This window comes from Scyliorhinus canicula, chromosome 21 (genome assembly GCF_902713615.1).
Source record: "Scyliorhinus canicula chromosome 21, sScyCan1.1, whole genome shotgun sequence".
NCBI classification, from domain to species: domain Eukaryota; kingdom Metazoa; phylum Chordata; class Chondrichthyes; order Carcharhiniformes; family Scyliorhinidae; genus Scyliorhinus; species Scyliorhinus canicula.
Window position 1 is genome coordinate 56083276 of NC_052166.1, and position 25185 is coordinate 56108460.

At 46.5% G+C, this 25185-nt stretch overlaps 1 protein-coding gene across 9 annotated transcripts in view; it reads right to left on the bottom strand.

Annotated features, from left to right (window-relative positions):
- Positions 1 to 275: 275 nt before the first annotated feature.
- Positions 276 to 25185, bottom strand: part of ntng2a (netrin g2a) — a 127822-nt gene continuing 102912 nt past the window's right edge. The window contains exons 9-15 of one of the 9 annotated variants that reach the window (XM_038781563.1): positions 24444 to 24482; positions 15528 to 15593; positions 13703 to 13774; positions 10918 to 10950; positions 9348 to 9515; positions 6104 to 6238; positions 276 to 1132 (exon numbers count right to left, since the gene is read on the bottom strand). In XM_038781563.1, the coding sequence (XP_038637491.1) occupies positions 918 to 1132; positions 6104 to 6238; positions 9348 to 9515; positions 10918 to 10950; positions 13703 to 13774; positions 15528 to 15593; positions 24444 to 24482 (728 nt within the window). In that variant the 3' untranslated portion in view covers positions 276 to 917. Of the gene's footprint in view, positions 1133 to 6103; positions 6239 to 9347; positions 9516 to 10917; positions 10951 to 13702; positions 13775 to 15527; positions 15594 to 24443; positions 24640 to 25185 lie in introns of those variants that run through there. The other 8 variants (XM_038781566.1, XM_038781564.1, XM_038781565.1 and 5 more) reach the window with 8 other exon arrangements.

The following is a 25185-nucleotide window of genomic DNA, read 5'->3' on the forward strand; positions in this document are numbered from 1 at the left end:
TGCAAACTGTACATGGTCAGGGGCCAGGATCGAACCTGGACCCTCGTCACCATGAGGCAGCAGTGCTAACCACTGCACCACCGAACCGTCCAGATGCCCCATTCATTACTCATGCACAGTCGTCAGCAGCACCCACCCATTCCAAATCCTGAAAAAAACTCCTGATGACCGTTCCTTCCCCGGATTCTTCTATCACGGCTCAACCCAGCCAGGAGTGGGCCAGAGAGGGGAGGGGAGGGAGAAAACAACTATGTAGAAAAATAAGAACACCAGAGTAATGATGTAACAAGTCACTTTACTGTGTGTTGTCACTGTATAATAAAATGTCCATAATATGTTAACATTTAAATAGAGCAAAAATAACCATTTCTACAAAAAAAACTATTGAATCTGGTAGAATAATACTGCTCATCATGTTATACACCAGCTCTCCACCCTTTGAAAACCATGCTCATTGCAAACCGAACCAATTTCTCTCCCATCAAACTGGTATTTTGCGAAACAAAATGCAGCCACTAGTGTTTTAGGCATCAGTACATCTAGGCAATAGATGATGTTGGATTATGCAGCAGAATTTGAACAATCCAATTTGCAGTTACTTGCCACAAAAGTTCCTAAATGTTCTGTTGGCTTTCGTGATGGAATTACTCCTCTAGAATATCTTTATTTCCCCCAAACCCCCCCCCCCTTCCCTCCCTAAACTGATTATGAGCAACGTTCACTGTGGGATACGGTACAACACGTGTCAACTTATACAGTCTCGTCATTATCACCCTGTTAGATACATGGAATCTATAAAGTGACACTCCCATTGGGACGCCATGCTGACGGCACGGTGTGGTCGACAGGGGCTCCCGCTCCTGAAACACCTTGGGCAGGTTATCCCCTGGGTCTGCATTCTCCCAGCTGCTTGTTCATTATTCGCACGCCAGCAGCAACGTCAGTGCGGAGACCAGGACCGCCCACGGGCCGAGGAGGGAGGTGGAAGCCGCGTTGCAGTTCCCACTTTCCAGATCGCAGTTGCCGGCTTCACAGAGGACGCCGCTGTAACCTTTGGGACAGGTACAGCGCTGGTTCTGGTGACAGGTCCCGCCGTTCTGACACATCAGAAGTTCATTGTCACAAATGTTTGCTGCAGGGAATAGAATCATAAAATGATCAAAGCACCTAAAAGTCTTGACATCTGTAAGTGTAACAGAGCTAAGGCCTCACTATATTTTTATGAAATATCAACGTGGCTGCTTCCGAAATTTTTCAAATCCGGGCAAAGACTTTAAAAAGGCTGAATTTATGTCTGCCTGTAATCTTGCATGATGGGAGTTAATCTAGCAGTATGGTAGACATTTGCACCTCCTTATCTTTGAGGAGATTGCAGAGATGAAATTAAAAGGAATCGTACAAAGGCCATCTACGTGGAGCTGGTTTAGCACACTGGGCTAAATCGCTGGCTTTTAAAGCAGACCAAGGCAGGCCAGCAGCACAGTTCAATTCCTGTGCCAGCCTCCCCGAACAGGTGCCGGAATGTGGCGACTAGGGGCTTTTCACAGAAACTTCATTGAAGCCTACTTGTGACAATAAGCAATTTTCATTTCATACATTTTATAAGAGAGGCCTGGCCACCAGAGTCTACCAGTCTGCTGGGAAAAAGGACCCTGCACCTTTCCTTTCAAACTATTAACGGTTGAACATTAACAGCCTCAAGAATTCAGACAAAAGAATCCCTTGTCAAAGCCAAAGATGAGAGACATAGAGTCGTACAGTACAGACGAGGCCATTGACCCCATCAAGCTTGCACCGACAAAAACAAACTACTCTAATCTACACTAATCCCACTTCCCAGGACTTGTACTATTTTTAAAAATAATTTTTATTGAGATTTTCACAAAATATCAAAAACAGAAAATATCAACAAGAAAACAGTATTAACAACAAGAACGGAAAACAAAAAAAGAAAAAAAAAAGAAAAACTCCCCAAAACCAACCCCCCCCCCCCTCCCAGTAATTACAAAAAGAAATAGATTAGCAACCGGCATATTCAACAAACACATGTACACATTTCTCCCCTCCACCGAAACAAGCCCCCCTGCCTCCCCTCCCTCCCATCCCCCCTCTCCCTCCCATCCCCCCCCCCCCCCGGGTTGCTGCTGCTGTCGGCCTATTTCCCTACCATTCTGCCAGGAAGTCAAGGGAAGGCTGCCACCATCTAAAAAACCCCAGTACTGATCCCCTCAGGGCAAATTTCACCCTCTCCAATTTGATAAACCCCACCATATCATTGATCCAGGCCTCCACGCTTGGGGGCCACGCATCCTTCCATTGGAGCAAAATCCTCCGCCGGGCTATTAGGGACACCGGCCTCTTTCGCCTCCTGCACTCCCGGCTCCACAGCTACCCCAAATATCGCGAGCCCCCAGCCTGGCTTGACCCTGGATCCCACCCACCTCGACACCGTGCTTGCTACCCCCTTCCAAAATTCCCCCAGCGCTGGGCATGTCCAGAACATATGGGCGTGGTTCGCTGGGCTCCCCGAGCACCTAGTACACCTGTCTTCACCCCCGAAAAACCTGCTCATCCTCGTCCCGGTCATATGAGCCCTATGTAGCACCTTGAACTGTATGAGGCTAAGCCTCGCACAAGAAGAGGAGGAATTCACCCTTTCCAGGGCATCCGCCCACGTCCCCTCCTCAATCTCCTCACCCAGCTCCTCTTCCTATTTACCCTTCAGCTCCTCCACCGAGGCCTCGTCTACCTCCTGCATTACGTGGTACACGTCCAAAATCCTCCTTCCTCCAAACCACACCCCCGAGAGCACCCTATCCCGCACCCCCCGTGGGGGCAGCAAGGGGAACCCCTCCACCTGCTGCCTGGCAAACGCCCTAACCTTCATGTACCTAAACATGTTCCCGGGGGGAGCCCAAACTTCCCCTCTAACTCACCCAAGCTCGCAAACCTCCCATCCACAAACCGGTCCCCCAACCTCCTAATACCTACCCTGTGCCAGCTAAGAAACCCACCACCAATGCTCCCTGGAACAAACCGGTGGTTCCCCCGTATCGGGGACTCCGTCGAGCCCCCCCACCTCCCCCTATGCCGTCTCCATTGCCCCCAAATTTTGAGGGTAGCCGCCACCACCAGGCTCGTGGTATACCTCGTTGGAGGGAGCGGCAGCAGCGCCATTACCAGCGTCTCCAGGCTCGTGTCCACGCAGGACGCCATCTCCATCCTCTTCCATGCTGCCCCTGCCCCGTCCATTACCCACTTACGCACCATCGCTGCATCGGCAGCCCAGTAGTACCCACAGAGGTTGGGCAGCGACAGCCAGTCCCCCCCCCCCCCCCCCCCTTATCCCTGCCCCACTCCAAAAACACCCTTCCCACCCTCGGAGTCCCATGCACCCACACAAATCCCGTAATTCTCCTGTTGACCCTCCTATAAAAGGCCTTCGGGATAAGGATGGGGAGGCACTGGAACAGGAACAAAAACCTCGGGAGCACCGTCATATTGACGGACTGCACCCTGCCCGCCAGCGAAAGCGGCAACATGTCCCATCTTTTAAACTCCTCCTCCATTTGCTCCACCAGCCTAGTGAGGTTAGGTTTGTGTAGGGCCCCCCAGCTCCTAGCCACCTGGACTTCCAGGTACCTAAAGCAGGAGCCTACCAATCCTGATCCCCCGGGTGCACGACTCTTGCCCAGGTTGAGCTTGTACCCTGAAAAGCCCCCAAATTCCCTGAGAATCTGCATCACCTCCGGCATTCCCCCCACTGGGTCCGCCACATATAGCAACAAGCCATCTGCGTATAATGACACTCGGTGCTCCTCCCCACCCCGCACCAGACCCCTCCAATTCGCCGACTCCCTCAACACCATGGCCAGGGGCTCAATTGCCAAAGCAAAGAGCAAAGGGGGACAGGGGCCAGGACTTGTACTTTTTAAAGATCGTACAATATGCCTTCACTATCTTGTGTTTCCACGGCAACTTTAGGTAAACTGCTCTGCTACCTTGTTAAAGTTCATCTGTAAATGTACCCACAATGTTACTCAGTAAATTTCCTCTCTCATACTTCTCAGGTCATTATTTGGGCTGTCTTAATGGAGCAGGTGCCTCAGATTAATCAAGGAGAACCAGTGGATGTGATCTATTTAGATTTCCAGAAGGCCTTTGGCAAGGTGCATCAGCCAAGTCAGTGCGGAGACCAGGAGACCAATAAGTTAACAGCCCATGGTGTTAAGGGTAAGATCCTGGCATGGATAGAGGATTGGCTGCCTGGCAGAAGGCAGAGAGTGGGGATAAAGGGGTCTTCTTCAGGATGGCAGCCGGTGACTAGTGGTGTGCCTCAGGGGTTTGTGCTGGGACCACAACTTTTTACAATATACATTAACAATCTGGAAGAAGGAATTGAGGGCACTGTTGCTAATTTTGTAGATGATGCAAAGATATGCAGAATGACAGGTAGTATTAAGGAAGCAGGGGGCTGCAGAAGGACTTGAACAGGCTGAGGGAGTGGGCAAAGAAGTGGCAGATGGAATACAACGTGGAAAAGTGTGAGGTTATGCACTTTGGTAGGTAGAATGGAGGTATAGACTATTTTCTAAATGGAAAAGGCTCAGGAAATCAGAAGCACAAAGCAACTTAGGAGTCCTAGTTCAGGATTCTCTTAAGGTTAACGTGCAGGTTCAATCGGCAGTTAGGAAGGTAAATGCAATGTTAGCATTCGTGTCAAGAGGGCTAAAATACAAGAGCAGGGATTATACTCCCTGAGGCTGTATGAGGCTCCTGTGAAGTCCCATTTGGAGTATTGTGAGCAGTTTTGGGCCATGTATCTAAGTAAGGATATGCTGGCTTTGAAAAGGGTCCAGAGGCGGTTCACAAGAATGATCCCTGGAATGAAGAGCTTGTCATATGAGGAACGGTTGAGGACTCTGGGTCTGTACTCGGAGTGTAGAAGGATGAGGGGGGGATCTTATTGAAACTTACAGGATACTGAGAGGCCTAGATAGAGTAGACGAGGAGAGGGTGTTTCCACTAGTAGGAAAAACTAGAACCAGAGGACAGAGCCTCAGACTGAAGGACGATTGTTTATAGCTGAAATGTGGAGGAATTTCTTCAGCCAGAGGCTGGTGAATCTGTGGAACTCTGCAGCAGAAGGCTGTGGAGGCCAAATCACTGAGTGTCTTTAAGACAGAGATGGATAGGTTCTTGATTAATAAGGGGATCAGGGGTTATGGGGAGAAGTCAGAAGAATGGGGATGAGGAAATATCAGCCATGATTGAATGGCAGAGCAGACTCGATGGGCTGAATAGCCTATTTCTGCTCCTATGTCTTATGGTCTAAGTTAACATTTTGGTTCAATGGCCTTCAATTAATTTGTTACCAACGGTAGCATGGTGGTTAGCATCAATGCTTCACAGCTCTAGGGTCCCAGGTTCGATTCCCGGCTGGGTCACTGTCTGTGTGGAGTCTGCACGTCCTCCCCGTGTGTGCGTGGGTTTCCTCCGGGTGCTCCGGTTTCCTCCCACAGTCCAAAGATGTGCGGGTTAGGTGGATTGGCCATGCTAAATTGCCCACAGTGTAAGGTTAATGGGGGGATTGTTGGGTTACAGGTATACGGGTTACGTGGGTTTAAGTAGGGTGATCATTGCTCGGCACAACATCGAGGGCCGAAGGGCCTGTTCTGTGCTGTACTGTTCTATGTTCTATGTTCTAACTGATGGAAGGTAATTGAATTAAAGTATTCACTTTGATTCTCCACAGATTCTGCCTGGCATCCTGAGAGTTTCCAACATTTCCTGTCTTTTTAATTCAGATTTTCAGCATCCACAACATTTTGCTTTTGCATCAGATTAATGTCCGGTTGGGTAATTTCCACACTTTCCCAGGGCGCTGTGTGCCATTAACCATCCTCTGGTTCTGTTTCATTATTCATTGACTGGCCTCTGGCAGTGAGTCCTCGCTCAGTTTCACCATCGGATATTGGTGGCAATTTCAGCATTTTGGCCAGGAATTGCCAGAGCCGAGCTAACCGTGATGATTGAATGAGATTAGCGCGAATGGTCTGCTGTAACTCTTCCAACTCACTGATGCTGTACTCTATATACTTACGAAAACAGCCCAGTCTCCAATAGTATCCTGGTTTACAATCCTCACACTTGGGGCTCATAGCTCCTGCTTTACATTCACAATACCCTGTCTCATTGCAGCGATCATGTCTTGATCCAAGTTGGTTGCAGTTACATTCTGTAAAATAAAGACAATCTTTTGACATCCTGGTGAGCAACAAGATAGCGTTTCACCTGCTCCTATCGTGTCTTCAGCCCAAATTTCACAAATTGCTCCCAGTGCATATCAAGAAAGCCTTAACGCACGTAGAGCGAAACTTGTTTACTCCAGTACACTCAAGACATTTCCTCACTAATCCCGACAAAAGATGTTCTGTGATCCAGTGAATTGTCTTCATCTTGCTGCTTTTACTGCTCATTACTTACTTCATGTTAATTTGGGTTGCAACCGACCAAAGAAGAATTTGCGTGTAATGTTCTTACTCCCTCTCCGTCAGCTCGACAGAAAAAGCCAAAACCCCAGTGGCAGGCAACCTTGGGATTCAAACCTACAACCTTCCAGTTGAAGTTAAATGAATGCACCACTCCAGCACTTGCCAAGTGTTAATAAAGCACCTTACATGGCAGGAGCCAAGCACTGCATTTGTCACACTGTGTGGGAGAGAAGGTCTTGACCAGCCAATCCAATCTCCTGCAAAAATGAAACCTGATTTTTCTCAGCTGGGCCACTGGGTGGCGCACCTTTGGGAGGAATATCATTTTAAGAACGTGCTTTCCTTGCCAAGCTAAAGCAGCTGAGGAGAGATATTTACATCTCATGGGAAGAATAGTGAAGGAGTTCGTCACTGTGTTCATTTGTTGTCTTGTCTGAAGGTTACGGGCTGGTTTAGCACAGTGGGCTAAACAGCTGGCTTGTAATGCAGAACAAGGCCAGCTGCGCGAGTTCAATGCCTGTACCGGCCTCCCCGAACAGACGGCGGAATGTGGCGACTAGGGGCTTTTCACAGTAACTTCCTTGTAAATGGCTGTCATGAGGGGACATAGTTTTAAGTTGATTGGAGGAAGGTGTAGGGGAGATGTCAGAGGTAGGTTCTTTACACAGAGAGTGGTGGGTGTGTGGAATGCACGGCCAGCAGAGATGGTGGAGTCAGAGTCATTAGGGACATTTAAGCGACTCTTGGACAGGCACATGGACAGCAGTAAATTTAAGGGCTGTAGGTTAGGGTGACCTTAGAGTAGGATAAGTGGTCGGCACAACATCGTGGGCCGAAGGGCCTGTCCCGTGCTGTACTGTTCTATGTTCTATGAAGTCTACTTGTGACAATAAACAATTATTATATTATTAGTGACAATGGGGGAGAGACAAATGCAAAAGTGAAGTTTATGAACAGCACCAGTCGAGATTCTGCACATTCTAATGTAATAAAGAGCTCAGTAAGTCCCTGATGATATTGCCACCTCTGTAAGAATCCTGAAGGAATACTTTGTCTTTTCTTCATGGTTGACTTTGATAAAGGTTGTTTAGAAGTGTCCCCTCTCCCGATCTATTTCCCCCACCATTCCAAACAAAATGTTCAGAATTGTAATAACGTCAGGTGTCATTGCACAGAGAAACAGCTGGTCAAATAAGTAAGTTTTAAGGAACAACGTATAAGAAGAGAAGAACTAATTTTGGGCGGCTTTGTCAAATTGGAGGAGGTTACAGAAATAGGGAGGGGGAGAGGTCATGGAGGGACTTATTCGCAGAAGTAAATTTGAGGTTCTGGGGAATTGGGAGCCGATGTGTGTTTTGTTACCTGTATGGCAGGTAACATGTGCTACTCAATTCAGCTACAGCAAAGGCTTTCGGAAGAAGGCTCAAAGTCGTCCAGAAGTTTTACATAAAGTTTATTGAGTAACACAACTTAAATAACTGCGTGAGTTCTTACTTTAAGAACTTTACTAGTAGACGGTTACAACTTTTCTATGCTCTACAACTAGGCCTGACCACATTAGCAGCCCGGAGCTAAATCTCTGCCTTTGTCTCCCCACAGTCTAATCAGCTTGAGGGCTGCTTGCTTCCCCCTTTAAACCCGCTAGTGTTGCCCCCTAGTGGTCTTTCCATTGCCCATCAGCCCCTTCTGTACATACCCATGTCAAGATCATCCAAAAGTGTATGCTTGGCAGGTCTTAGCATGGAATAGCATAGCGACAGCAGGGTTTTGGATTAGGTGAAGGTTATTGAAGGTGGGGGAAATATCGGTGAGACGCTGTTGCCACTGGTGTGATAGTTAAGAGTCAGCCACTCAATCAGAAGGGCTGGCTGCTTCCCTGAATGTACTGGGGGGGGGGGGGGGGGGGGGGGGGGGGGGGGGGGGGGGGGGGGGGGGGGGGGGGGGGGGGGGGGGGGGGGGGGGGAGAATGTACTGGGGGGGGGGGGGGGGAATTCAGTCACATGGGATGGTGAAATTTGACATTGGTGACATTACTTTTTTTTACACCCTTTTACACCCTTCACCAGAAATTGTGTCTGATCATTTCCCTCTCTCTTGAGTCCCTTGTTTAGAAACTTTTCCTCTGTCATATTTCCAACTCTGAGGCGTTCACACCTGAAACTTCTAGCTCACCTACAGACGCTGACTGGCTTTTTTTTGCGTACTTGCAGTAGGGGGATGTATGGCTATACCTGTAATACATGTTCCTCCGGTAAGCCCCTGCCGACTAGCTCCGCCCACAGGGAGCTTGTGTATAAATATGCGTGTGAGTCACTCAGACCCTAGTCTACAGTTGCAGTCGGAGGAATAGCATCACACAGCAATAAAGCCTCGATTGAACTTGTCTCTCGTCTTTGAGTGCAATTGTTAGCGCCACAATTTGCGTCGAATACTCTGCCAAATTCGAAACAAAACATGGCAGAGCTGGCACGGCGGAGAGGTTCCATGGAGACTAACATCAAATAGACCTCCCCGCAGACAATCCGCAGTGTGGCATCTACAGGGGAGGTGACACTCGAGGAATCGACTTGAAGTACCATTTATCGATGTACTCTATTGATTATTCTTTTGTCTACTATGTACGTACTGTGTACGTTCCCTTGGCCGCAGAAAAATACTTTTCACTGGACTTTGGTACATGTGACAATAAATATCAATCAATCAATTCTCTCGTCTGAAATTCAAAATGAACTGGAGCTCTTCGTTAAAGGTCACAGGGCTGGGGAATCTGAGGTGAAACCTGGCCTTTCGCTCAGAGGGAGCGTTAAAATAGATCTGCACAACCTGCATGGAGTTCAGGCTGCTCGTACTGACCAATACAGACGTTCTCATCATCCAGTTCTGCCGAGGCGTTGCGGTAATAACCCAGTCGGCAGTGCTGGCAATGCTGCCCCCTGGTGTTGTGCTTGCAGCTGACGCAAGTCACAATCTTGAGATAGTCGATGTAACTGCAGCGATTGGAGTGCCCGTAGCATTCACAGTCTGGAGGTGGAAGTGAAGGGGGGAGGGATGGGGGGAGAGAGGGGAAAAGTTAGTGCGCCACAAAAACATCAATACAAACTTCGAGGCGAAACATCTTGAAGGGGAGAAAGAAACAATTTTCAGGGATAAAAGTAGCAAGACTTTTTTTAAAAATGCACAGTGTGGAATTCCGGGAACAATATTCATTCCTGCAATGAGAAAACTTGCTCTTTACACATTTGACAAAACGAACGTAATGCATTTGTGAAAGATGTTTGATGAAAAGATTGAAATGGAGGTGACAGAAAGATGACAGAAATTATTCATGGATTTGAAAGACTAAATAGAAAACAAATAGAAACGCAGGATCGAAATTTTTCCACAGTGTGCTGTTTTAACTCCTTTTCGAATCAGTAAATACCAGACATGGTAAACATGAGGCTGTATAAATGTATCTTACAGCCGCAGTACAAATTTAGCTTTTAAAGCTATATGTATAGAATCACTACAGTGCAGAAGGAGGCCATTTGGCCCATTGAGTCCGCAGCGACCCTTAGAAGAGCACCCTACCCAGGCCCACTCACCGCATTTACCTATCTCAATAAAGACCAGGATCAATATCTGGAAGTACTTGCTTCATGTAGTGATTGACACCTGGAATGGTCTTGGGAGGGGTGGGGGGGGGGGGGGGGGGGGGGGGGGGGGGGGGGGGGGGCTGCTCTGTAGATTTCTGTGAGGTTTCTATTGGGCAGCATGGTAGCATTGCGGATAGCACAATTGCTTCACAGCTCTAGGGTCCCAGGTTCGATTCCGGCTTGGGTAACTGTGCGGAGTCTGCACATCCTCCCCGTGTGTGCGTGGGTTTCCTCCTGGTGCTCCGGTTTCCTTCCACAGTCCAAAGATGTGCAGGTTAGGTGGATTGGCCATGCTAAATTGCCCTTAGTGTCCAAAATTGCCCTTAGTTTTGGGTGGGGTTACTGGGTTATGGGGATAGGGTGGAGGTGTTGACCTTGGGTAGGGTGCTCTTTCCAAGAGCCGGTGCAGACTCGATGGGCCGAATGGCCTCCTTCTGCGCTGTAAATTCTATGATAATCAATTCTATGAGAGGGCGAATGAACCAGGTGGCCTTGACCTTTGGTCAGTTGGGTGGAGGAGGAAGGCCGGAAGGCAACAATAAAACTCTCTCTCTCTCTGAGCGGTACTGGAGTGGTGGATTCCTCAGCATCGGTTGAACCTGACCTGGCTCCATGTAAAAGCGGTTTCTGTATCATTGGATCATACTCCTGCCCCCATGTCTCTTTAACCATAATCTTTGAGGAAAATCTTCCGGACCAGGAATCGGAGATGCTGGGGCAGGGGTTGAAGTACTTAGTTTCATTTAGTGAGTGTCTCACTTCCTACAAAAAAAGAAATTCCAACTCACCCTTCATATTGAGAATTAGCTGCATTTGTTGATCTGCAGGCATGCATCCCATTCGTTGATTTATTTTGCAGCAAACAGAATAAATGAGAAGTGTCTTGTGATCAGAGGGTGATCCATTGAGGGCTCTGCTTTATATATACTCTTTGAATGACATTGTTAGAGAATCACAGTAGCACAGGTCCTTACAGCCCTATATCCTGCTCAATAACAAAAGATACTCACATAGCCCAAGGTGAGGTTCCCCGTTGGGTTGGGGTTTGTACAGGTAAGCCTCAGATCATTCCTTCCTTTCATAGAAAAAAAAATCGCAACATTTTGGAAGTGACTCGGGGGTGAGTTGAAGAAGTCCCAGTGGATTCTTCCAGAAATAAGATTTCAGGTGGAATATTACAAAATGCTTTCTAACCACAGGCAGTAACGCAGCAGATACCAGGCTGACAACACACTTCAGTTCTGATTATTTGAATAGAGGTTATGTGCAGGTGCAGGGGAATGAATGGCTCTAAGCCAGGATGTGATTCTGATTCCGTGATAGAGCTGACGGTGTATCCAGCCATAAAGACATAGGCTATTTCTTAAAGTTCTGATTTAAAGATAGATTTTGTTTGCACACAAATTGGCATCCAAACACAAACACGGGTATGACTTTACCTGGAATTGATTAGAAATAAAAGTTTATGGTGAACACAGTTTATAGTGAGTACAGTTTATAGTGAGCACAGTTAATAGTGAGTACTGTTTATGGTGAACACAGTTTATGGTGAGCACAATATATAAGAATGCAGTTTATGGTGAACACAGTTTATAGTGAGCATAGTTTATACAGAGCACAGTTTATAGTGAGTACAGTTTATAGTGAGCACAGTTTATGGTGAGTAGTTTATAGTGAGCACAGTTTATAGTGAGTACAGTTTATAGTGAGTACAGTTTATAGTGAGCACAGTTTATGGTGAGCACAATTTATAGTGTGCAGTTTGTGGTGAACACAGATTATAGTGAGCATAGTTTATAGGAAGCACAGTTTATAGTGACTACAGTTTATAGTGAGCATAGTTTATAGTGAGCACAGTTTATAGTGAGTACAGTTTATAGTGAGCACAGTTTATAGTGAGTAGTTTATAGTGAGCACAGTTTATAGTGAGTACTGTTTATGGTGAACACAATATAGAAGAATGCAGTTTATGGTGAACACAGTTTATAGTGAGCATAGTTTATATAGAGCACAGTTTATAGTGAGTAGTTTATAGTGAGCACAGTTTATGCTGAATAGTTTATAGTGAGCACAGTTTATAGTGAGTACAGTTTATAGTGAGCACAGTTTATGGTGAGCACAGTTTATAGTGTGCAGTTTGTGGTGAACACAGTTATAGTGAGCGTAGTTTATAGTAAGCATAGTTTATAGTGAGCACAGTTTACGGTGAGCACAATTTATAGTGTGCAGTTTATGGTGAACACAGTTTATAATGAGCATAGTTTATAGTGAGCACAGTTTATAGTGAGTACAGTTTATGGTGAGCACAGTTTATAGTGACGAGTTTATAGTGAGCAGTTTATGGTGAGCATAGTTTATAATGAGCACAGTTTATAGTGAGTACAGTTTATAGTGAGCACAGTTTATAGTGACTACAGTTTCTAGTGAGCACAGTTTATGGTGAGCACAATTTATAGTGTGCAGTTTATGGTGATAAAGTGAGCACAGTTTATAGTGACCACATTTTATGGTGAGCAGTTTATAGTGAGCACAATTTATAGTGTGTTGTTTATGCTGAACACAGTTTATAGTGAGCATAGTTTATAGTGAGCATAGTTTATAGTGAGCACAGTTTATGGCGAGCACAATTTATAGTGCGCAGTTTATGATGAACACGGTTTATAGTGAGCACAGTTTATGGTGAGCACAGTTTATAGTGAGCACAGTTTATGGTGAGCACAGTCTATAGTGAGCACAGTCTATTGTGAGCACAGTTTATGGCGAGCACAGTTTGTAGTGAGCACAGATTATGGTGAGTATAGTTTATAGTCATCACAGTTCATGGTAAGCGCAGTTTACAGTGAGCACAGTTTATAGTGTGCACAGATTATAGTGAGCACAGCTTATAGTGAGCACAGTTTATGGTGAGCACAGTTTATGGTGAGCACAGTTTATAGTGAGCACAGTTTATGGTGAGCACAGTTTATAGTGAGTACAGTTGATGGTGAGCACAGTTTATAGTGAGCATAGTTCATGGTGAGCAATTTAACGTCAGGTTTTGGTATCCAGGTTCCACCAGACCAACGTGCTGCACCTGCTGTCATTCTAACCTCTCCCAACCGGGATCCAGTTGCTCACTGATCAAAGTTCCGGATATTCGGCACAGAGGGAACGCTGGTAAAAGAAGAATCTTGCGGCCAACCGTGGAGCAGCGCACCTCTGGTCAAGCCTGAAGGATTCGCCACACACACACACCGCAGTCCGCAAATACTTTACGCTTCCAATGTTAGACTGGGCCAGGCTAGGAAGGAGATGTGGCTGGTTTCTGGGTGCTGGTTAGCTGGTTATGGACTGAACACAGGATCAAACACTTCAGCTAATTGGCTGAGTAAAGCCCATAGCCTGAATTGTGGAATGCAACAGGCGATTGAGGAATGGGAGCCATTTTGTTTCACTGACTGTGAACAGTCTGCATGGGACAGGAGACAGGTGGAGGTGGGAAGGGAATAGAAAATAAAGCAACATTTAAACATACAATAACTCTAAACAATCTAAATGGCGGGTGTGCATCATCTATTCTAATCACTGCCCTACCTTGAAAGGTTCCTTGTCCTTCTGGTCTGGGCCTTGGCTCTGTCTGGGGAGGCTTTAATATTTTCTCTGGTGCTTGTAAAAGTTAAAAAAAAACCTTTCCATTGGTGCCACCACATGTAAAGTTTTAGAAATAATCAGTGATGTGAATAAATAAAAAGGAACGCAATCCAATAGAGAGGAGGCAATGATTGAATGTTCCATCTGAGCCTTTAACAGGACTGATGGCCTTTATATCAATGGGTAAATAGGCAGCATAATAGGACATACGGTCACATGGTTTAGGAATGTTTGGTCAAGGATGTTAGCTAATCTCAGCCCAGTTACCATTAGGGGTGTTACAACAGGCCTCTGCCTCAGAGACAGGAAGAGAGAAGCAGGCATGCTCCATCCTTCTCAAGGCTGTCAGGCAACCCAGTGCGAGGACTGCCCAAATCCAGATCTTGGTTGTGTTAGCTCAGATCCGAGGTGAAGGGGATGGGTCGGATCACCATCAGAGGCCCAGCTGTGTGGGCCGGACCATTCCTGTGCCAAAGACACACATGGGCATGTGAATGGGCCAGTGTATGGGAGGGGGATTGGAAAGACAGTGGAGTGCCAGGGGGTGGGGAGGTGATGGTGAACAAAACCTAGTGCTGGAGGCGGCCTGGATGATATTGAGTTCAGGTAAAGTGGAACAGAAAGCAGATAGCCATGAGTTTCAGTGTGGATGAAACATGGGGCAGGAAATGGCATTTGGACAGTGACAAGATTTATATAACACCTTTCACATCCAGGAGACTCCACCAGAGGAAATGAACATCGAACCATCCAGGGAGAGATTAGGAAAGGGGCTGAGAGGCTGGGTTGGCAAAGTTGTTTAAATAAGAGAGGCAGTGGACGAGAAGGTTTGTGAAGGGTGGGGACAGGACAATCCTGGGGCCTGACTTTCCAAACTCTGCCATTTGAGCTGTACAGCCGGATAAATGCTCGGCATGTTTTGCTGCATACCAACTTTCAAACACATTATTGTCTCTACGTTCCTCCCTCATCAGCCAAATTAGACATAGAACAGTACAGCACAGAACAGGCCCTTCGGCCCTCGATGTTGTGCCGAGCAATGATCACCCTACTCAAACCCACGTATCCACCCTATACCCGTAACCCAACAGCCCCCCCCCCCCCCCCCCCCCCCCCCCCCCCCCCCTAACCTTTACTTTTTAGGACACTACGGGCAATTTAGCATGGCCAATCCACCTAACCCGCACCTCTTTGGACTGTGGGAGGAAACCGGAGCACCCGGAGGAAACCCACGCAGACACGGGGAGGACGAGCAGGCATTAAATGGAGATCTCATCTGCTCCCTTGCGTGAGCACAAAGGACCTCACGGCACTATTTCAAAAAAGTTGTCCTCAGGATCCTGACCAAAATTTAGCTAAACCAACATCACAAAATGAATTTATTTCACGCTCTCACAATTCTATCTGTGGGAAAATGCTGTGAGCAAGCTGGGGACCACATTTATTACAAGAAATGCTGCAATTCAGAAGTACTTTAACTGGCTGTAAAGTACTTTGGGACATTCTAAGGATGTGAAAGTTGCTATATAAATGCAAGTCTTCCTTTAAGCTGTCACATTCCAGGATACTATGATCTAAACATGGTGCGATCTACTGAGGACCGGCAAACTCCTTAGATTTGAACCTGTGTGCTAAATTATGAATTCCTCTGTAAATATGTCATTTTATGTTAAATAGCTCAACTCTGCAATGCACTCCTGACCTCTTAAACCATTTACCCTCGCCCAAAATCTATGGACTTGCTCGCTGATCTATTTTGAATGAATACCTTTTGGTCTCTTCATTTGGCCTCCACCAGAGGGCACTCCAACCTCTGCTTTTCTTTTTGGAACATCTGCACATATTAGAAACCAGGTTAGTAATAAGAAACTTAGGCTTTGCCATTTTTCTCCTTACTAGAAATTAGCTCCACTCAAGTATACATCTGATAAATGTTCAGCAGCATATCGACTTTCCTACTCGTTAATGACTCTTATTCCTCTCTATTATCCTGATACGTGAAATTCTGTGTTTGCAGTATAATCAAGTATTGCTATGTACATATAACATGCGGCATGATTCTTCCGGCCTTTACTTTAAAAAAAAATTTAGAGTACACAATTCATTTTTTCCAATTAAGGGACAATTTAGCGTGGCCAAACCACCTATCTTTGGGTTGTGGGGGCGAAACCCACGCAAACACGGGGAGAATGTGCAAACTCCACACGGACAGTGACCCAGAGCCGGGATCGAACCTGGGACCACGGCGTCGAGAGACTGCAGTGCTACCACTGTGCCACCGTGCTGCCCCCTGCCTTTAGTTTTGACAATTGCTCTTTTTAGTCTCTTCTGCGATCCATTCCTCCTTAAAGAGGATAGAATATGAGCAATCCTTAAATTATTTCAATGTAAATGTGAGGAGTGTTAGAAATACATTTTTAGGGCAGCATGGTGGCCTAGTGGTTAGCACTGCTGCCTCACGGTGCCGAAGTCCCAGGTTCAATCCTGGCTGTGGGTCACTGTCCGTGTGTAGTTTGCACATTCTCCCCGTGTCTGCATGGGCTTCGCCCCCACAACCCAAAGATGTGCAGGGTAGGTGAATTGGTCAGGCTAAATTGCCCCTTAACTGGAAAAAAAATTAATTGGGTACTCTAAATTTTTTAAAAAACTAAAAGAAATACATTTTTAGAACTGCCGTCATACACTATGTTGGAAAAAGAGATAGTTGTGTATTTCAGACACACGGTTAGATAAATGCGATGGGATTGGAGGTTGGTATTGCACAGAAATATTAAGAGCCACAGCGATCTACTGGACAGATTTCAAACACCTCAGCCAGGGATCAGAAAATAAGGCGCAAATTTTAAAGTTAGAAGAAATGTTCCTTTGCCAAAAAAGCACCTTTTCGAGCTCTGGTATTGAAGGTACATTTCAGAACCTGGATCCTTGCCATTACATTCCAGTGTCTCCTTTAATTCCCAACTGATTATGAATTAATAAATTATATCTGTATATTGCTCTGAGCAAATTTGTTAAAACGATATAATCCTTTCTATCTTTTTCAAAATTCATTCATGGGATGTGGGCATGGCTGGTTGTGCCAGGCCTAGCTGGACATGGGATATGGGCATGGCTGGTTGGGCCAGGCCTAGCTGGACATGGGATGTGGGCATGGCTGGTTGTGCCAGGCCTAGCTGGACATGGGATGTGGGCATGGCTGGTTGGGCCAGGCCTAGCTGCCCTTAAGCTGAGTGACTTGCTCGGCTATTTAAGAGGACATGTGAGAGTCAGCCACAATGCTGCGGGTCTGGAGTCACCTGTAGGCCAGACCAGGGCCGGGATTCTCCCCTACCCGGCGGGGCGGGGGATCCCGGCATGTCAGAGTGACGTGAACCACTCCGACGTCGGGCCGCCCCAAAGGTGCGGAATTCTTCGCACCTTTAGGGGCCAAGCCCTCAAATTGAGGGGCTAGGCCCCTAGGTTCCCACTCCGCCGGCTGGCGTGAACGGCCTTTGGCGCCACGCCAGCCGGGGCCAAAAGGACTTCGCCGGCCGGCGTAAGTCCGCGCATGTGGCGGAGCGTCAGCGGCTGCTGACGTCATACCGATGCATGCGCAGGGGAGGGGGTCTCTTCCGCCTCCGCCATGGTGAAGACCATGGCGAAGGCGGAAGAAAAAGCGTGCCCCACGGCACAGGCCTGCCCGCCGATCGGTGGGCCCCGATCGCGGGCCAGGCCACCGTGGGGGCACCCCCCCCCCCCCCCCCCGGGGTCAGATTGCCCCGTGCCCCCCCAGGACGCCGGAGCCCACCCGCGCCGCCAATCCCGCCGGTCAGGTAGGGGGTTTAATCCACGGTGGCGGGAGAGGCCTGTCAGCGGCGGGACTTCGGCCCATCGCAGGCCAGAGAATCACCGCGGGGGTCGCCGACCGGCGCGCGGGGGGGGGGTCCGCCGACCGGCGCGCGGGGCGGGGGGTCCCGCCGACCGGCACGGCGCGATTCCCGCCCCCCGCCGAATCTCTGGGGGGCGGAGAATTCTGGACATGGCGGGGGCGGGATTGACTCCGGCCCCAGGCAATTCTCCAACCCCCCGGGGGGTCGGAGAGTCCCACCCGGGGTCAGGACGGCAGAGTTCCTTCCCCAAAGGACATGAGTGAAGCAGGTTTTTTTTTAATGACAATTGATGATGGTTGTCATAGTCACTCTTACGGATTTTTATTCATTGAATTTGAGTCTCCATGGTTGGATTTGAACCCATGACCCCAGAGTATCAGCCGGGGCCTCTGGATTACCACTATGCCACCATCTACAGCGCCCCCCCCCCCCCATCCGCAGCAAAGTCCATTTCGCAAATGCAAGAGATTATTAAGGCAGGAGTGAAATATGAAATACAGACAGTCGGCATTTCAAACAACCCATCAGGTTGGGCTTCTCCATCAGAACAGATGGGATAGGTGTGCAACAAAGCCAGGTTCCAAGGAAGGGTCCCCTCCCAGTGCCTTTTGACTAAAAACAGTGTTGGTGGGATTACATCTATTTCCTTGTGTTTTCTATTTCTGTTTCCGATTGATGGTGTTAGCATTTTTAAATGCTAATTAAGAAAGCTAAACTGGCTGGCCAGTTTATTTTGGAATGCATCTCTGCACAAAAATATCCCGCGTGCAAGATCATAAATTGGTTCTGGGTTCATACACCTTTGGCAGAGGCTGATGACTTCATTTACCCCGTAAGCAAAGCACTATTTACTATTTAGGATGCAACTTTTTTAAATGCCTGGATGTTCTCATTTATTTCCATAAAGGCCTGATCTGTTTAGCGTATTAATGAGCGGAATTATTTTTAAATGCATCGCTGCGCACACAGAATACTAGCAGAAAGTAACCTGAGGAAGTAGATTAAATATCCTTTGTCTTCACCTTTCCAAATGTTAATCTGTTGATATGTTTATCCAGATACATCCATTTAATACCTTATTATTCATGATCTGCTAGACATGAGCTGCAGTAAATGTCAGGGATGCAGTTAGCTGCCTTAAGTGGTCCTATTGGTATAAATATGAGCCCGGCTTTTTCCTTTGTTCCTTGCACCAATTTTCTCTCATTTTCTCCCTTCCTGGGGAGCTCATTTATGTGTGAGCCCAGGCAGTGATGGTCAGAAGCAGCTCACTGCAGAGGGTGTTATCACAGAGCCCATTCTCCACTCTGCCCAATGTTAATATGCAGGTACTACATGGGTAGGAGCACCTGATTCATTTCACTAAGGTTTATTTTTTAACCCTTACATGGGATGTTGGCTTGGTCAGCATTTGTTGCCATCTCTAATTACCCTTGACCACCTTCTTCAACCGCTGTGGGGTGTGGGTACATCCACAGTGCTGTTAGGGAGTTCCAGGATTTTGACCCAGCGACAGTGAAGGAATGGTGATTATAGTTCCAGCCAAAGTGGTGCGTAGCTTGGAGGGGAATGTGCAGGTGGTGGTGTTCCCATGCATCTGCTGCCTTTGTTCTTATAGATGATAGCAGTCGTAGGTTTCTGATGTGCTGCCTGAGGAGCCTTGGGGGAGTTTCTATAGTGCATCTTAGTGTGCATTCACTGTGTGTTGGTAGTGGAGGTTTTGGAACATGATGTCGAAGGGGGCTTGACAAGTTAGCAAAGTGCATTTTGTACCATGGGACTCGGCTGCATCTTTGTATGAGTACTGCTTTGTATCAAAGCAGACTGCTTTGACCTGGATGGTGTCAGGTTTCTTGAGTGTTGTTGGAGTTGCACTTATCCAGGCAAATGGAAAATATTCCAACACTCCTGGCTTGTAGATGGACAGGCTTTGGGGAGTCAGGAGATGAGTTACTCGCTGCGGAATCCCCAGCCCTGACCTGCTCTTGTAGTCACAGTACTTACACAGATAGTCCAGTTCAGTTTCTGGTCAATGGTTACCCCCAGGATGTTGATAATGGGAGATTCAGCGGTGCTGAATGTTAAGGGCGAATTGCTTTTGTTGGAGCTTGTCATTTCTGGCATGTGTGTGTGAGGAATGTTCGCTGTAACATCAGCCCAAGCCTAAATGTTGTCAAGGTATTGCTGCATTTGGACATGGTCTGCTTAAGTATCTGAGAGTTGGGAATGGTGCAGAGAATTTTGTAATCATTCGCGAACATCCCCACCTCTGACCTTATGATGAAGCAACTGAAGAGGATTCTGCCTCGGACACTACCCTGAGGAACCCCTTCAGCATGTTCTGGGACTGAGGTGATTGGCCTTCAACAACCACAATCATCATCCTTTATATGGCTCCAACTATTGAAAATTTCCCCCGATTCTCATTGACTTCAGTTTTGCTTGGGCTCCCAGTTGCCCCAGCTGCCTTGATGCCAATGGCAGTCACTCTCACCTCACCTCGAGTTCAGCTCTTTTCTTCCATGTCTGGACAAAGGGCGGAACGAGATCAGGTGCCAAATGAAAATGAATGAAAAAAATGAAATGAAAATCGCTTATTGTCACGAGTAGGCTTCAATGAAGTTACTGTGAAAAGCCCCTAGTCGCCACATTCCGGCACCTGTCCGGGGAGGCTGGTACGGAACCCTGGCGGAACCCAAACTGAGTGTCAGTGAGCAGGTTATTGCTGTCTAAGTGCTACTTCAAAGAACTGTCAATGACATCTTCCATCACTTTGCTGATGATCTAAGTCGGCTGACGGGGCAGTAATTGGCCAGGTTGGGTTGCACAGCTTTTTTGTGGACAGGACATACCTGGGCATAGCTGGGAAAGTTTTCACATTGTAATAATAATAATCTACATTATTGTCACAAGTAGTGGCTTACATTTACACTGCAGTAAAGTTACTGTGAAAATCCCCTCGTCGCCACACTCCGGCGCCTGTTCAAGCACACAGAGGGAGAAATCAGAATGTCCAATTCACCTAACCTGCACATCTATGGTCTGTGGGAGGAAACCGGAGCAGCCAGAGGAACACACGCAGACACGGGGAGAATGGGCAGACTCCGCACAGACAGTGACCCAAACCTGGAATGCTGGCACTGTGAAGCAACAGTGCTAACCACTGTGCCACCGTGCCGCCCGTCAGGTAGATGCCGGTGTATCAGCTGTCCTGGAATAGCTTGGCTATGGGGGCAGTTTGTTCCTGAGCACATGCCGTGGTTTTTCTTTTCCATTGAACTTCTCTTTGTGAGGCAGCCAGTAATTTGCCAGTTTTATGGTCTCATTTCTGTCGATAACATGAGAAAATGATGTCTCCAGAAAAGCAAGGCCCAATTTCGACAGTAGGCCATTTGGATGTGTCTGTTGTCAGTGTTCAGGTTGTTTCTAAGCTCAAGATTGATGATGACTGTTTGTTGAGGCATTTGTCACTGAGTGTGACAGGTCTGCACCCTCTCCTGAATCCATCAAGGAGTTCCAAGGACAACTTCACGTGAGAAAAGTCCAGATTAATCTGAAATCTAATAACATTTTTAAGTTTGAATCTCTCTAACTTTGACATATTTATCAATGTGCCTAATTTTCGAGACAATACCAACATTTGGTTCTCTTTTTGATGTTGCTGCTGAATCTATCTCTTTGTTAAACAGGCAGTTCAACATGTGTCTCACTAAGGCTCTGAATTCAGGCACTGATACCTCTGTTTTCCGACTGGTCCTAATAGCTCGAGGAGCTGTGGATGGTGGATTAACGTGACAGGACCTTCGATTGTTCCTGTTCACAAAGTATTCTTGTCTTGCCACTATCTAAATCTCTTTCGCAAACCCCATGAGGCAACAGTATATCACTCACTGTGCAACAGGAAAGGCGGTAAAGGGATTAGAGCCCAATGTTATTGTTTGGGAAAATAATGTGCACTGTATAGAATTATAGAATCTCTACAGTCCCCATCGGGTCTGCACTGACCCTCTGAAAGAGCACCCTATCCCTGTAACTCCTCCTAACCTGCATATCCCTGGAGACTAAGGGGCAATTTATCATGGCCAATCCACCTAACCTGCACATCTTTGGATTGTAGGAGGAAACCGGAGCACCCGGAGGAGACCCATGCAGAGATTGGCAGAAAGTGCAAACTCCACACAGACAGTCACCCAAAGCTGGAATTGAACCCGGGTCCCTCCTGCTCTGAGGCAACAGCGCTAACCACTGTGCCACCGTGCCGCCCCTCTATTAACTTTCCAATATAACCCTCTCAGACATTACCGTGGGTGAGGAAGTTGCTTATGCATTGGAGTAAGAATAAAAGATGATTGAAGCATGAGTTGTAACACAAGCATGTAAAGTACCGAACCCTTAATAAGATTGTAGCGTCTCCTTAAAGAATAGATTGATATAGAATCCCCGGGTCACTGTCCGTGTGGAGTTTGCACATTCTCCCCTGTCTGCATGGGCCTCACCTCCACAACCCAAAAGATGTGCAGGGCAGTTGGATTGGCCACGCTAAAATGCCCCTTAATTGGAAATGTTTTTTTTTTAAAGAAGTAACTTTTAACTGTGGCAAGTAACTCACCTCCTGACCCCCAAAGCCTGTCCACCATCTACAAGTCAGGAATGTGATGGGGTACAGTCTACTTGCCTGGATAGGTGCAGCTCCAGCACACTCAAGAAGCTTGACACCATCCAGGTCAAAGCAGTCCGCTTAATTGACACCCCTTCCACAAATATTCACTCCCTCCTCCGCAGACACCATGTGTACCAACAGTGGCAGCAGTGTGCACCATCTACAAGATGCACTGCACAAACTCACCCAGGGTCCTTCGGCAGCACCTTGCAAACTTATGACCACTACCATCTAGAAAGACAAAGGAATGAGATTCATGGGAACACCACCACTTGCAAGTTCCCCTCCAGGTCACTCACCATTGGTTTAGCTCACTGAGCTAAATCGCTGGCTTTTAAAGCAGACCAAGCAGGCCAGCAGCCTCCCCGGACAGGCGCTGGAATGTGGCGACTAGGGGCTTTTCACAGTAACTTCATTCTGACAATAAGCGATTTTCATTTTATCATTTCATTCTGACTTGGAAATATATCGGCCGTTCCTTCACTGTCGCTGATCAAAATCCTGGAACCCTCTCACTGCACTGTGGATTTACCTACAGCACCTGGACAGCAGTGGTTCAAGAAAGCGGCTCACCACCACCTTCTCAAGGGCAATTAGGGATGGGCAATAAATGCTGGCTTAGCCAGCGAAGCTCACATCCCTTACATGAATATTAAAGAAAATGCAAGCTATTGCCGAATTAGTTGCTCCCTATTATCCTTATTTAAATGGACCAGTGCAATGACTGTGGACACTGCAGTATGTGCCTGAAGATGCTGGATTGATACAAATGGGAGCTAAGAGAACTTGCAGCAAGTGTGATAGCAACTTCACAAATCAGACGGTATAGAAACAAGGAATGAGTGTTATTATGTTGGATTAACACCACTGATGTTTTTCTAAAAAATAGTTTTAATTTTAGCCTTCGCAAGAAATGTAGTTCGAATGTTAGTTTAGTTGACAAAAATACCATACTGTGACTTTTCTCAATTTAATCAATTGTAACAAGGTGGCTTAATATTATGACTCCTCTGCTAGACTTGTCTGTTAAAATAATTTACATATTTAATTTGAAATGTTGCTTAAAACTCTCTATTAAATCAAGCAAGGCCATCTTGGAAATGCCCACAAGCGAACCAGTGTGTTAAGGTTTAAAACATAGTTCCAGTGCCTATCTGAAGAAAATTGTTTCTCATTATGAGACAGAACAGTGTTCATACAAGACATTCATCTTGTCAACAGGGACTTGAGGCAGGAAAGAATCTGAGAGGCAATGGATTAATTTGTCAATGAGCTGGTCTCCAGGGACACCGTACAGCATGCCCTGCATTCACTCCCTTCATTACTCATAGTGTAGGCCTCGACCTTCTCATGTCGCATATCAATGTTGATCATTCAACAAGCTACTGACTCCGTGGACAGAATCCTGCACTGCAATTGGTGCAGGGCGGAAAGGAAGTTGGGGGGGGGGGGCGATTTATTTCTTCAATTACATACAAGCAAGATGATTGCATGCAGAAGGAATTAGGAAGAATGGTTAATATGCGTAGTAGTAAATTTGAATCGGGGGAGGGGGTGGGTGGTTGTCTGGGGGAGGGGGGGGGAGGCTCTAGCTATGTTTGTTTCTGCATAAAGTCGATGTCTTCATGACCCAAACATTCGTGAGCCTGTCGAGGTGCCGTGTGGTGGTGTATCGAGTGACTGTTAAGAATCAGATCATTAGGTGGGATATTGTGTAGAAGATAAACAGTCCACTGGGAGAGTGAAGACTTTGTGTGTTAAAATGTGCGTGCACATTCTACCAGCTGAATACAAAGTGATTGGAAGTAATAGGAAGTCATGAGATTGATACCCAAAGGAGCAGTATAACATGCTAGCAAACCTGCTGAATGCTGCGATTTGCCAATGAAACTACTCACTTAAAGGGATTTTGAAAGGAAATGAATCCATTAACAGTTATTGCAAGTAAATCTCCCATTCCCATTCACTTAACAGAAACATCTGTTATCAGGTTTAGACTTGAGTGGCTATGCCTCCTTCTTTTATCAGTTATAGGTCTGTTGGTGCTCAATACTTGCGGGATTATTCTAGATTTGAAAAATAATTCTGCAATTCTACACTAGCAATCAATGCAGTTGACACTGGTCAATGCCAGCAACTCGTGTTATAAACTCACCCGTCTTGATTGCTTGTCCTGAAGTTGAGGTGGGTTCTCCTTGTAAGCAAGCAGTGAACCGTCATGTAGGTACAATAGGTGAGAAGTAGGTGTCAGATTGAAGACTATCAGTATGATAATCTAATTTCTGCATGTGAAGATATTTTTGTTTTCACACTTCCGAATTCAGCTTTATAACAAGGTACTGCATCCAATTCTGTAATTTACATTAACAAGCAATACTTTTCCACTCGCAACTTATACCAGCAGAGTTTCTGTCACAGTCTTGTGCTAAGGCTGATTATTTATAGTAAAGAAATGCAATCAAATAATCTGTGAGTGAGTGAACGTTCATCTTTTCAATTAGATATTTTAAATGGAAATTGATTCCATTGGTCAGATTAATATTTTGCAATGTGTAAATGTCTCAGGGAGTGACCCTCACCACTAACCATGACGATCCATAGATCTTCACTGGTGCCTTTGATAACGAGTACTGGTAACTAGTACCAGTAACTAAATTGTAAGCAATTTAACTGACAGCAAGTCTGGTAGCATCAACTTCTATTAAGTGGTTTATATTAATAATGCTAATTGATGCCAGAATGATAATGTCACCATTTTCTAAATTGATCAGAAGGCATTGTCTGTACTGGACTACCAGATGAATGGTTTACAGGGTACGTAGAGGCCAATGCAACACACAAAGCTTAGCCTCGGGTATATAAGTTGCTGGCACAAAGCTGATAAACGGTGCAGTAGC